At 36.8% G+C, this 13,642-nt stretch overlaps 1 protein-coding gene across 1 annotated transcript in view; it reads right to left on the bottom strand.

Annotated features, from left to right (window-relative positions):
* The window catches only part of EFCAB13 (EF-hand calcium binding domain 13), a 331,371-nt gene extending 318,301 nt beyond the window's left edge, over window positions 1-13,070 (bottom strand). The window contains 2 exon segments of the mRNA XM_058561286.1: window positions 6,260-6,420; window positions 12,986-13,070. Of these exon segments, the coding sequence (XP_058417269.1) occupies window positions 6,260-6,420; window positions 12,986-13,015 (191 nt within the window). The 5' untranslated portion in view covers window positions 13,016-13,070.
* Window positions 13,071-13,642: the final 572 nt, after the last annotated feature.

The raw sequence follows: 13,642 nt of genomic DNA, 5'->3' as shown, positions 1-13,642 counted from the left end.
ATAGCCTACTACATATGTAAGCTATATGGTACTCATCTTATGGGACCACTGTCATATATGCAGTCCATCATTAACCGAAACATCGTTATGTGGCACACGACTATATATCACTAGAGAAAATTATCAAATCACAAAGGAAGAGAGCAAGAAAGGAACAAAGAAACTACAAAACAGCCAGAAAACAATTAACAAAATGGCAATAGTATGTCCATACCTATCAATAATTACTTTAAATGTAAATGGACTAAACTCTACTATCAAAAGACGTACAGTGGCTGAATGGATAAAAAAACAAGACCCAAGTATATGCTGCCTCCAAGAGGCTCACTTCAGCTTTAAGGACACACACAGACTGAAAGTGGAGGGATGGAAAAAGATATCCTACGCAAAAGAAAACCAAAAGAGGGCAGGGGTAGCTACAATTATACAGCCATACCTTGTTTTATTGCACTTCACTTCATTGTGCTTCACAGATACTGCATTTTTTTACAAGACCCTCCACCATCAAAAAAGATTATGACTCACTAAAAGCTCAGATGATGTTTAGTGTTTTTTAATTAAGGTATGTATATTGTCTTTTTAGACATAATGCTATTGCACATTTAATAGACTAACGTATAATTAAACATAACTTTTACATGCACTGGGAAACCAAAAAATTCGTGTGACTTTATTGCGATATCTGCTTTATTGCGATATCTGCTTTATTAGTGGTCTGGAACTGAATCCACAATATCTCTGAGGTATGCCTATACTAGACAAAATAAATTTTAATGCATGTTTTCTAAGCCCAAAACTGAAACAAGAGACAAAGAAGGTCATTATATAATGATAAGAGGGTGAATTAATCAAGAGGATATAGCAATTGTAAATATTTATACACCCAACATAGGAGCACCTAAACATATAAAGCAAATATTAACAGATTGGAAGGGAGAAATAGACAGTAATACAATAATAATAGGGGACATTTCAATATCCCACTTTCAACAATAGATACATCATCCAGACAGAATATCAAAAGGAAACATTGGACTTAAACTACATGTTAGAACAGATGGATCTGACAGACATATACAGAACATTCTATCCAACAGTAGCAGAATACACATTCTGCTCAAGCACACATGCAACATTCTCCAGGATAGATCATTTCTCAGGCCACAAAACAAGTCTAAAGACTTAAGAAGACTGAAATGATACCAAGCATCTTTTTTGACCACAATGATATAAAACTAGAAATCAATTAGAAGAAGAAAACTAGAAAAATCAGAATAATGTGGAAATTAAACAACATGCGCCTGAACAACCAATGCGTCAAAGAGGAATTCAAAGGGGAACTTAAAAAAATATCTTGAAACAAATGAAAATGAAAACATAACATATCAAAACTTACTGGATGCAGCAAAAGCAGTTCTAAGAGGGAAGTTTATAGTGACAAATGCCTACATAAGGAAAAAAGAAAGATCTTGAATAAACAACCTAAATTTACACCTCAAGGAACTAGGAAAAAAAAACTAAGCCCAAAGTTAGTAGAAGGAAGGAAATAACAAAGATCAGAGCAGAAATAAATGAAACAGAGACTAAAAAGACAATAGAAAAGATCAATGAAACTAAGAGCTCGTTTTATGAAAAGATAAACAAAACTGACAAATGTTTAGCTAGACTGAGAAAAAGAGAGAGAAGACTCAGATTAATAAAATCAGAAATGAAAGAGGAGATATTACAACTGATAACACAGAAATAGTAAAGATCATAAGAAACTTCTATGAACAATTATACACCAACAAATTAGATAACCTAGAAGAAATGAATAAATTCCTAGAAACATATGACCTACAAAGACTGAATCATGAAGAAACAGAAAACCAGAACAGACCAATTATTAGTAAAGAGATTGAATCAGTAATCAAAAACCTTTCAACAAAGAAAAGTCCAAGACCAGATAGCTTCCCTGGTGAATTCTACTCAAGATTTAAAGAATTAATACCAATCCTTCCCAAACTCTCCCCAAAAATTGAAGAGAAGGGAACACTTTCAAACTTGTTTTATGAGGTCAACATTACTGATACCAAAGCCAGACGAGGACACTACAAGAAAAGAAAATTACAGGCCAATACCTCTGGTGAACATAGATGTAAAAATTCTCAACAAAATATAAGCAAACTACATTCAACTGTACATTAAAAGGATCATAAACCATGATCAAGTGGGATTTGTTTCTGGGATACAAGGATGGTTCAACATAAGCAAATCAACAAATGTGATACACCACTGTGGAGGAAAAAGTCCAGTCCTCTTCCTGTGTTTCTCCTTTACTCTCACACTACTACTCCCCTCAAAACACTTCTGACACCAGACATGTGGGGGTCTTTCTCCCACCAAGCAATTCTCTGCAACACCAGTGGGGTATCCTACAATTTAACTCAACTCCGACCCCATCTACCTGGAGATACCATCAAATCCCACAGGATAAGTGTTCAAAATTGCCCCCACTCCACTTCAGATGCCAATCACAAGTTGTCATCTGTGCTTCTGATTGAAGCACAATGAAAGTTTGAAGTTAGAGTGCATTACCCTCTTGGAATGTGGATGTATTCACCAAACTGGAAGATATCCAAACCCCATATTATTGGGATTTTTATTGATGCTTCCTCATTGTAAGCATTATCAATTATTAACTCCATTTCCAGCCCCTCTCCTCTCTCTGGAGAGCTTCTAGGTTGGTGAACACATCCACATACTGGGAGGGTGACACATCCCAACTCCACGGAGACAGAAGCTCCTGTGCTCGGGACCCTCTCTATGTATCTCTCCCTATGTAACTCTTCATCTGGCTGTTCACCTATGTCCTCCATCATGTCTTTTAATAAATTGGTAAATGTTAAGTAAGTGTTTCCCTGAATTCTGTGTGTCACTCTAGCAATTAATCAAATTTAAGGGGGGGGTCATGGGAACCTCTGATTTGTAGCCAAGTCAGACAGAAGTTGTGGGTAACCTGGGGACCTACTACTTATGATTGGCATATGAAGTGGGGGCAGTCTTGTGGATCTGAGCCCTTAACCCATGGGATCTGATGCTGTCTCCAGGTAGACAATGTCAGAATTGAGTTAAATTGTAGGACACCCAGCTGGTGTCACAGAATTGCTTGGTGTGGGGAAAACCCACATATCTGGTGTCAGAAGTGTTGTGAGTGTGGTAGTAGTGTGAGAGTAAAGGAGAAACACAGGAGAAGAACTGAGGTTTTTCCTAATATAACCACATTAACAAAATGAAGGATAAAAATCATACGATCATCTCAATAGATGCCAAAAAAGCATTTGACAAAATTCAACATCCTTTCATGAGAAGAACTCTCAACAAAGTGGGTATAGAAGGAATATATCTCAACATAATAAAGGGCATACATGACAAGCACAGAGCTAACATCATACTAAATGGTAAAAATCTGAAAGCTTTTCCTCTAAGATCAGGAACAAGACAAGGGTGCCCACTCTCCCCACTTTTATTCAATATAGTACTGGAAGTCCTAGCCAGGGCAACTAGACAAGAAAAAGAAATAAAAGGCATCTAAATGAAAAAGGAAGAAATTAAATTGTCTGTTTCCAGATGGCAAGATCTTATATACAGAAAACCCTCAAGAGTCCACCAAAAAAACTGTTAGTACTAATAAACCTAATTCAATAAATTTGCAGGATAAAAAAATCAATATACAAAAATCAGTTGCATTTCTATACACTAACAATGAACTATCAGAGAGAGAAATTAAGAAAACAATCCCATTTAAAATAGCACCAAAAGGAATAAAATACTTGGGAATAAATTTAACCAAGGAAGTGAAAGTTCTGTATGCTTAAAACTATAAAATATCAATGAAAGAAATTGAAGAAAACACAAATAAATGTCAAGATATTCTATGTTCATGGATTGAAAGGATTAATATTGTTAAAATGTCCATACTGACCAAGTGATCTACAGATTTGATGCAATCCCTATCCAAACTCCAAGGCCATTTTTCACAGAAATAGAAAAATCAATCCTAAAATTTGTATGGAACCACAAGAGCCAAAGCAATCTTGAGAAAGAAACAATAAAACTCCTAGAAGAAAACATACGCAGTAAACTCTTTGACACCAGTCTTGGCAAAGATTTTTTGGATTTGACACCAAAAGCAAAGGAAACAAAAGCAAAAATAAACAAGTGGGACTACATCAAACTAAAAAGGTTCTGCACAGCAAAGGAAACCATCAGCAAAATGAAAAGACAATGTACAGAATGGAAGAAAATATTTGCAAACCATATGTCTGATGAGTTATATTCAAAATATACAAGGAACTCATACAACTCAATAGCAAATAAATAAATAACCCAATTAAAAAATGGGTAAAGGCAAGACAAAAAAACAACAAATGTTGGAGAGGATGTGGAGAAACAGGAACCCTCATACACATCTGGTGGGAATGCAAATTGGTGCAGCCTCTATGGAAAACGGTATGGAGATTCCTCAAAGAATTAAAAATAGAGATGCCCTATGATCCAGCCATCCCACTACTGGGAATCTATCCAACGAAACTGAAATCAACAATCCAAAGAGACTTATGCACCCCTATGTTCAGTGCAGCATTATTCACCATAGCCAAGAAGTGGAAGCAACCTAAGTGTCCCTCGACTGACGACTGGATTAAGAAAATGTGGTATATATATACAATGGAATACTACTCAGCCATAAAAAAAGACAAATTCGTTCCATTTGCAACAACATGGATGGGCCTGGAGCGTATTATGTTAAGTGAAATAAACCAGAAAGAGAAAGACAAACACTGTATGATCTCACTCATATGTGGACTATAAACCAACACATGGACAGAGAAAACTGGACTGTGGTTACCAGGGGCAGTGGGGGTGGGGGGTGGGCACAAGGGGTGAAGGGAGTCATATATATGGTGATGGACAGACAAAAATGTACAACCCAAAATTTCACAATGTTAGAAACCATTAAAACATCAATAAAAAAAAAAATGGGTAAAGGGCCTGAATAGACATTTTTCCAAAGAAGACATACAGATGGCCAACAGGTACATGAAAAGGTGTTCAACATCACTCATCTAAGGAAATTCTAATCAAAACCACAATGAGATATCACCTCACACCTGTTAGAATACCTATTATCAAGAAAACAAGATATAACAAGCGTTGGCAAGAATGTGAAGAAAAGGGAACTCTCGTGTGCTGCTGGTGGGAATGTAAATTAGTGCAGCTACCATGGAAAACAGTATGGAGGTTCCTCAAAAAATTAAAAATAGAACCACTATATGATCCCACAATCCCACTTCTGGGTATATATGCAAAGGAAATGAAAACAGAATCTTGAAGACATATCTGCACTCTCAGGTTCATTGCAGCATTATTCACAATAGCCAACATATGAAAACAATCTAAGTGTCTGTCAACAGATAAAGGGTTAAAGAAGATGTGGTATATATATACAATGAAATACTATCCAGCCACGAGAAAGAAGGAAATCCTGCCATTTGCAACAATATGGGTGGATCTTGAGGGCATTACATGAAGTGAAATAACACAGAAAAAGACAAATACTGTAGAATACCACTTATATGTGAATTCTAAAAAAGCCAAACTCATAGAAACAGAGAATAGAATGATGGTTGCAAGAGAATGGAGGGTGGGAGAAATAGGTATACGGAGAGGCTGGTAAAAGGGTATAAATTTTCAGTTAGAGATGAATAAGGTCTGAGGATATAACGTATAATATGGTGACTATAGTTGATAATATTGTATAATATAATTGAAATTTGCTAAGAGAGTCGAACTTCAGTGTTCTCACCAAGAAAATAAATAAATAAATAAAATAAGGTAAATATGTGAGGTGATGCATGTGTTAATTAACACAAAGGTAGAAATAATTTCACAGTGGATATATAAATCATCACGTTATACACTTAAATATATTACAATTTTATTTGTCAAAAAAAAAAGGACAAACACAGACATATGGATAATTGCTCTCCTCTAAGTGGAAGCCTATGATAACTTACAGGCTTCCACATGGCTGTAAGAGAAGTGAGAAAAAGTGTAAGAATGGCTATCTAGGAATTAAAACTAAGCTCTAGAAAGAATGGCCACAAATATGCATGATCCTCTATATTTAGTACATTACGAGAACACATGAGCTACATTTTGGGTTCTCTTAAACTTGCAAAAGAATAATTCAATTAAGTATGTTCAGAATTTAACTTACGTTTGTTTGTGTTCTGGGCTCAAAACCCTAATTTCAGGTGAAATTCTTTTCTCTGTCATTTTAGAAAACTTGATGTATTTCTTGCTGTCAATACGTCTTGATGGCAAGTAGGTCGCAAAAGAATTACAGCCATGTTCTGATAAATCAATATTTTCTTCTGCCTGGGGAGCAATCAAGAGCCACAGTCAGCCATGTTCTCTTTGCATATATAAATTAAACACGCCATTTTGGGTCAAATCATTCATTTTAGATCAATATTCTCTCTAAAAGCCAGCGCTAGTGGTCTAGTGGTTAAGACCTGGCACTCTCACCCCCACGGCCTCGGTTCATTTCCTGGCCAAGGAACCACATTACCCATCTGTTGGTTGTTACACTGTGGCAGCTGCCTGTTGCTGTGATGCTGAAAGCTATGCCACGGGTATTTCAAATACCAGGAGGGTCACCCATGGTGGACACATTTCAGTGGAACTTCCAGACTAAGACACTAGGAGGAAGGACCTGGCCACCCACTTCCAAAAAAATTGGCTATGAAAACCCTATGAATAGCAGCAAGCACTGTCTGATATAGCACTGGAAAATGAGAGGATGACACAAAAAGGACCAGGCAGGGTTCCACTCTGCTGTACATGGGGTCGCCAGGAGTCGGAATCAACTCAACGGCACTAACAACAAAAATTCTTCCTAAAATGGTGCTTTGCTGTTTGTGCCATGGTGCCACCAAAGGGAATTTTGTTGAAAAGTGTTCATTCATTAGTGCATTAGTCCAGATTAGGTATGTATTCCAAATGCCTCCAACTTTCCTTACTGCATTATGCAATTATAAAATGCACAGCACTCATGAATGTATCTCACAGTTATTGAACCTAATTAAGGCATCATTAAAGTTAACTTCATTAAAATTAAAATTTTCTGCTCTGCAAAAGACACAGTCAAGAGGATGAGAGGACAAGCCACAGGCTGAGAGAAAATATTTGCAACAAATATATCTGATAAAGGACTATATTCAAAGAATTTTTATTTTGTATATTCAAAAAATATACAAAAAACTCTTAAAACTCAGCAATAAGAAAAAGAACAACCCAATTAAAACCCATTAAAAAATCTTAACAGACACCTTATCAAAGAAGATGTACAGATGGCAAACAAGCACCTGAAAAGATGCTCAACATCATGTCATTAGGGAATTGTAAATTAAAACAACATCAAGATACCACTACACATTTATTAGAATGGCCAAAATACAAAACACTGACAACACCAAATCCTGGCAAGGATGTGGAGCAAGAGGAACTCTCATTCATTGCTGGTGGGAATGCAAAATGGTACAGCCACCTTGGAAAACAGTTTGGCAGTCTCTTACAGAACTAAACATACTCTAACATACAATCCAGCAATTGCACTTCTTGGTATTTACCCAACGGAATTGAAAATGTATGTCTACACAAAAACCCTCACACGGATGTTTATAGAAACTTTATTTATAATTGACAAAACTTGGAAAAAACTATAAGTAGATGAATAGATAAATAAATAGTGGTACATCCAGACAATGGAATACTGTTCAGTGTTAAAAAGAAATGAACTATCAAGCCATGAAAAGACACGGAGGAAACTTAAATGTATATTACTAAGTGAAAGAAGCCAATCTATAAAGGCTACATACTGTATGATTGCAACTATATGACAATCTGGAAAAGGCAAAACTATGGAGACAATAACAAGATCAGTGGTTTCCGGTGCTGGGGGGTGGAAGCAGATGAATAGGCAGAGCACAGAGGATTTTTAGGGCAGTGTAGCTTTTCTATATGATATTATAATAGTGACTACATGTCATTACACATTTGTCCCAACCCATAGAATGTACAACACCAAGAGTCAATCCTAACATAAACTACTGACTTTGGGTGATAATCAGGCGCCCATGTAGGTTCATCAATTGTAACATCAAACGTACCACTGTGGTGCAGGATGTTGATAGTGGAGAATGCTGTGCATATATAGAGGCACGGGTTATATGGGTACTCTCTGTACTTTCCACTCAATTTTGCTGTGAATATAAAACTGCTTTAAAAAATAAAGACTAGGGGCCGGACCGGTGGCGCAAGCGGTTGGGTGCGCGCGCTCCGCTGCGGCGGCCCGGGGTTCGCTGGCTCGGATCCCGGGTGCGCACTGACGCACTGCTTTGGCAAGCCATGCTGTGGCGGCGTCCCATATAAAGTGGAGGAGGATGGGCACGGATGTTGGCCCAGGGCCATCTTCCTCGGCAAAAAAAAAAAAAAGAGGAGGATTGGCGGATGTTAACACAGGGCTGATCTCCTCACACACACAAAAAAAAAAAAATAGAAAGAGATAAAAAATAAAGACTACTAAGAAAAAAGAAAAAGAAAAAGCTATATTGCTTCTAAATAGACCTCCTCTCCTAAAAAAAGGAACCAGAGCCTAGGAGCAAAGAACATGTTTAGAAAAAGAGGAACGAAGTTGGAAATATTCTCTCTTAAAACGTGGCTGTTTGCTTAAAACAACTGGACTGCTTCTAGTTGATCAAAGGTGCATTAGTTTTTAACCCCTGAACAGAATACACAGTCAATTCATAAAGCAGATTACCAAGGGAGCTTAGAAAGAACCTCTATTTCCATATGCGATGGAAATTAAGGGAACTACTTCAGTGACTTTTTTTTATTTGAACTTTTTTTATTGATGTCATAATAGTTTATAACATTGTGTAATACAGTTGTACATTATTATTTGTCAGTCACCATATAAATGCGCCCCTTCACCCTTTGTGCGCACCCACTTCCCCCTGCTAACTACCAAACTGTTCTCTCTGTCTGTGTGTCAGTTTATCTTCTACATATGAGTGAAATCATATGGTGTTTGTCTTTCTTTGTCTGGCTTATTTTGCTTAACATAATACCCTCCAGATCCATCCATGTTGTTGCAAATGGGACAATTTTGTCTTTTTTTAATTGATGTTTTAATAGTTTATAACATTGTGAAATTTTCGGTTGTACATTTTTTTTTTCCAGTTTTGTCGTTTTTTTATGGCTGAGTAGTATTTCATTGTATATATATATATACCACATCTTCTTTATCGAATCATCAGTCCAGGGACACTTGGGTTGCTTCCACTTCTTGGCTGTAATGAATAATGCTGCAATGAACATAGGGATGCATAAGCCTCTTTAGATTGTTGATTTCAAGTTCTTTGGATAGATACCTGGTAGTGGGATAGCTGGATCACAAGGTATTTCTATTTTTAATTTTTTGAGGAATCTCCATACTGTTTTCCATACAGGCTGCACCAATTTGCATTCCCACCAGCAGTGAATGAGGGTTCTCTTTTCTCCACAACCTCTCCAACATTTGTTATTTTTTGTCTTGGTGATTATAGCCATTCTAACAGGTATAAGGTGATATCTTCTTGTAGTTTTGATTTGCATTTCCCTGATGATTAGTGATGGTGAACATCTTTTCATGTGCCTATTGGCCATCTGTATATCTTCCTTGGAAAAATGTCTGTTCATATCCTCTGCCCATTTTTTGATTGGGTTGTTTTTTGTTGTTGTTCGTTGCATGAGTTCTTTTACATATTATGGAGATTAACCCCTTGTCGGATATATGATTTGCAAATATTTTCTCCCAGCTAATGGGTTATCATTTCATTTTGATCCTGGTTTCCTTTGCCTTACAGAAGCTCTTTAGTCTGATGAAGTCCCACCTGTTTATTTTTTCCTTTGTTTCCCTTGTCTGAGTAGACATGGAATTCGAAAAGATCCCTCTAAGACCAATGCCAAAAAGTGTACTGCCTATATTTTCTTCTATAGTTTTATAGTTTCAGGTCTTACCTTCAAGTCTTTGATCCATTTTGAGTTAATTTTTGTGTATGGCAAAAGAAGATGGTCTACTTTCATTTTTTTGCATGTGGCTGTCCCGTTTTCCCAGCACCATTTATTGAAGAGACTTTCCTTTCTCCATTGTATGTTCTTAGCTCCTTTGTCAAAGATTAGCTGTCTGCTTTCAATTCTGTTCCATTGATCTGTGTGTCTGTTTTTGTACCAGTACCATGCTGTTTTGATTATTATAGCTTGGTAGTATATTTTGAAGTCAGGGATTGTGATGCCTCCAGCTTTTATCTTTCTTCTCAGGGTTGCTTTAGCTATTCAGGGTCTTTTGTTGCCCTATATGAATTTTAGGATTCTTTGTTCTATTTTGGTGAAGAATGTCATTGGGATTCTGATTGGGGTTGCACTGAATCTGTAGATTGCTTTAGGTAGTATGGACATTTTAACTATGTTTATTCTTCCAATCCATGTGCATGGGATATCTTTCAATTTCTTTATGTCATCATTGATTTCTTTCAATAATGCCTTATAGTTTTCATTGTGTAGGTCTTTCATCTCCTTGGTTAAATTTATTCCTAGATATTTCATTTTTTGTTGCAATTGTAAATGGGATTGTATTCTTGAGTTCTCTTTCTGTTAGTTCGTTATTAGAGTATAGACATGCAACTGATTTTTGTAAGTCGATTTTGTAACCTGCAACTTTGCTGTAGTTGTTGAGTATTTCTAACAGTTTTCCAATGGATTCTTTAGGGTTTTTTATATATAAGATCACGTCGTCTGCAAACAGTGACAGTTTCACTTCTTCATTGCCTATTTGGATTCCTTTTACTACTTTTTCTTGCCTAATTGCTCTGGCCAAAACCTCCAGTACTGTGTTGAATAAGAGTGGCAAGAGTAGGCACCCTTCTCTTGTTCTTGTTCTCAGAGGGATGGCTTTCAGTTTTCCCCACTGAGTATGATGTTGTCAGCGACTTTTAGAATCTGCATACATTTGTCTTACAACAGAGGCACACCTTTAACAACTTGTTTCAAAAAGGCAATCTGATTTGCTACCTTGATGAGATGTTTATTACAAATGATGAAGGGATTCCTAGAGAGGTTAAGAGTAATGAACCAAAATAGAAACCAGGAAAAAAAACAGGGGGGGGGGGCGGAGCCGGCCCAGTGGCATAGCGATTAGGTGCACGTGCTCCACTTCGGCAGCCTGCGGTTCGCAGGTTCAGATCCCAGGCATGCACTGACGCACCACGTGTCAAGCCATGCTATGAGGGCGTCCCATATAAAGTAGACAAAGATAGGCATGGATGTTAGCCCAGGGCCAATCTTCCTCAGCAAAAAGAGGAGGATTGGCATCAGATGTTAGCTCAGGGCTAATCTTCCTCACAAAGAAAAAAAAAATGGAAAGGGATCTAAAAAGACAGAGGAGCACAAAAACCTGTTATCAAAGGCCAGATGAATGGAAACAGTCAAACAGTAAGTAGAAACTTTGATGACACAGAAGAGAAAAGCAAGAAAAGCATCCCTGAAACTCTAGTTAAAGGTGAACCATCTGTGAAGTACAAACTATATAGCCCAAGGAAAATAAACTATGATATTTTAATATTGTTAATTTTTTTAATTTTTAAGAATTCTTCTTCAAAATCAGTTTATAAGGGCACAATTAACAAAGTATTAGGTATAAAAAGATGGAACACATTTAAAAATATACATAAACTACATATCTCAGTACTTAGCAAGAAGCCTGAAATTGTTTTTTGGATTTATAGTATAGATATATGTTTTACCTGGTGGCACCAAATCCATTAAAAGAATAACTTTAAAAGATTAAGACTCTCAGTTGACAATGTTGAATTTTACCTGAGCCCTGTGCTCCTGGAAAACAGTGAAGATTAAAGGAATCCCCTCACCCTTTTGTGTTCTGGAAAATAGCTTACTGCAAAGATTCGCCCTTCCCCATACGATTTAGGTAAGATTCATGGATGCCCCCCTTGTTTACCTATGACAAGACCAAACGTCTTCAAAATTCCCTTTCTTTGTCTTATAAATGATTAGCTGAACTGTTTTATTCCCACTGATTAGTCAGAACAAAATGCTTATTTACTAAACTTTGGTTAAGCTTCTCTCCTTTCTCCAGGACTCTGAGCTTTAACCCACCCTCAGCCTGAGCCAGCATACAACCCCTCCAGAGAACAGGCTGGCCTCAAGGTAAAATTTTCTCTGATCTAGTTATCCGATCATGCCACTCTTTCATCCCACTTCTCCATATCCAGTTATTCCCAGCCTTGTTCACCCCTCTCTGTGAAAGAAAACGCCTTTTTGCCCAGCCCTTAAGATGCTTGCAGATCTTATGGTCGTAGCGCTCTCCCTGTTGCAATTGTCACCCCTCCTCCTATTTCAACGATCCCTTTCCTCCCTTGGAATAATCCTTTTGAATAAAGTCTCTCCTTATTAAGTCCACACTTGTTTTTTATTTGACACAATACTGACCAATGGATAAGAACATCCCCTGAATCACAGATAAGAAAGCTAGAGAAACTTCATATCTTTTATATTACCTTTTGGTTAGACTCCCACATCATTAATTACATTATCTACAACCTCTCATGCAGGTTTAAATCCTTTGGTCTCCTAAAAAATTATCCTAGTCCCTACCTGCAAAAATACTCTTAGCGTACACCACAATACCCTTGATATTGCAGGGGTTGCTGGGATGAGAGTTGAATATATGTCCACCAAAGAGTTCAAAAATCATCTCAGTTGTTAAGCAAGATCCTATGACTATATTACTCTATGAATCTGCTTACTGATTATGAATGTGAGGTAATGTAAACTAATTAAAAAATATAAAAGGAAAGAATCTTTAAAAACTGTCCAAAAAAAATACCTGGTATAATAAATGTACTTTAGTTTCCATCTTTCTGTTTAGAGGTAAATTCTGCCCGTGAGGACTTGATGAACAAGTGTGAATGAGCAATAGCACAAAAGAATTTCCTGCCAAAAAAAAGAAAAATAAAAAAATCATATGCCTGTTTAGGAGACTTAAGTAACTATATTTACCTACCTGAAGTTATCCCTTCAATATAACACTCACTTACAGCATAATACCTAATAGATATTCCCCAACCCAGATATGTGTACAAAAAGCTAGAAAGAGCAGTTCATAAATCGTAAATCACAGGAGATCAGCTGTCCCTTAACTTTACCTTTTGTGGTATAAGGAGAAGTAGAGAAATCCAAATTCAAATGGCATAAAAAGCAGAAAAATCCAGTTATACATATTTATTCAAATAAACCCAGAGAAGCAGAACTACTAACATAGCAGTAATCGCTAATGTTATTAAATGCTTATTGTGTACTAGACATTATGATAAACACTTTGACGTGAATTATTTCATTTATTCCTCACAACTATACTTTAAGGAATTATCATCATCCCTATTTTACAGATGAGGAAAATAAAGACTTAGATCAGTTACCCCAAGCTTACAGAGCCAACAAATAGTGGAGTCAGAATTTGAACTCAGGCAGCCTAACTCAAGAG

Source organism: Diceros bicornis, chromosome 18 (assembly GCF_020826845.1).
Source record: "Diceros bicornis minor isolate mBicDic1 chromosome 18, mDicBic1.mat.cur, whole genome shotgun sequence".
Taxonomy (NCBI): Eukaryota; Metazoa; Chordata; class Mammalia; order Perissodactyla; family Rhinocerotidae; genus Diceros; species Diceros bicornis.
The sequence above is the reverse complement of the archived record's forward strand: the minus strand, read 5'-3'. Positions and strand labels throughout refer to the sequence as shown.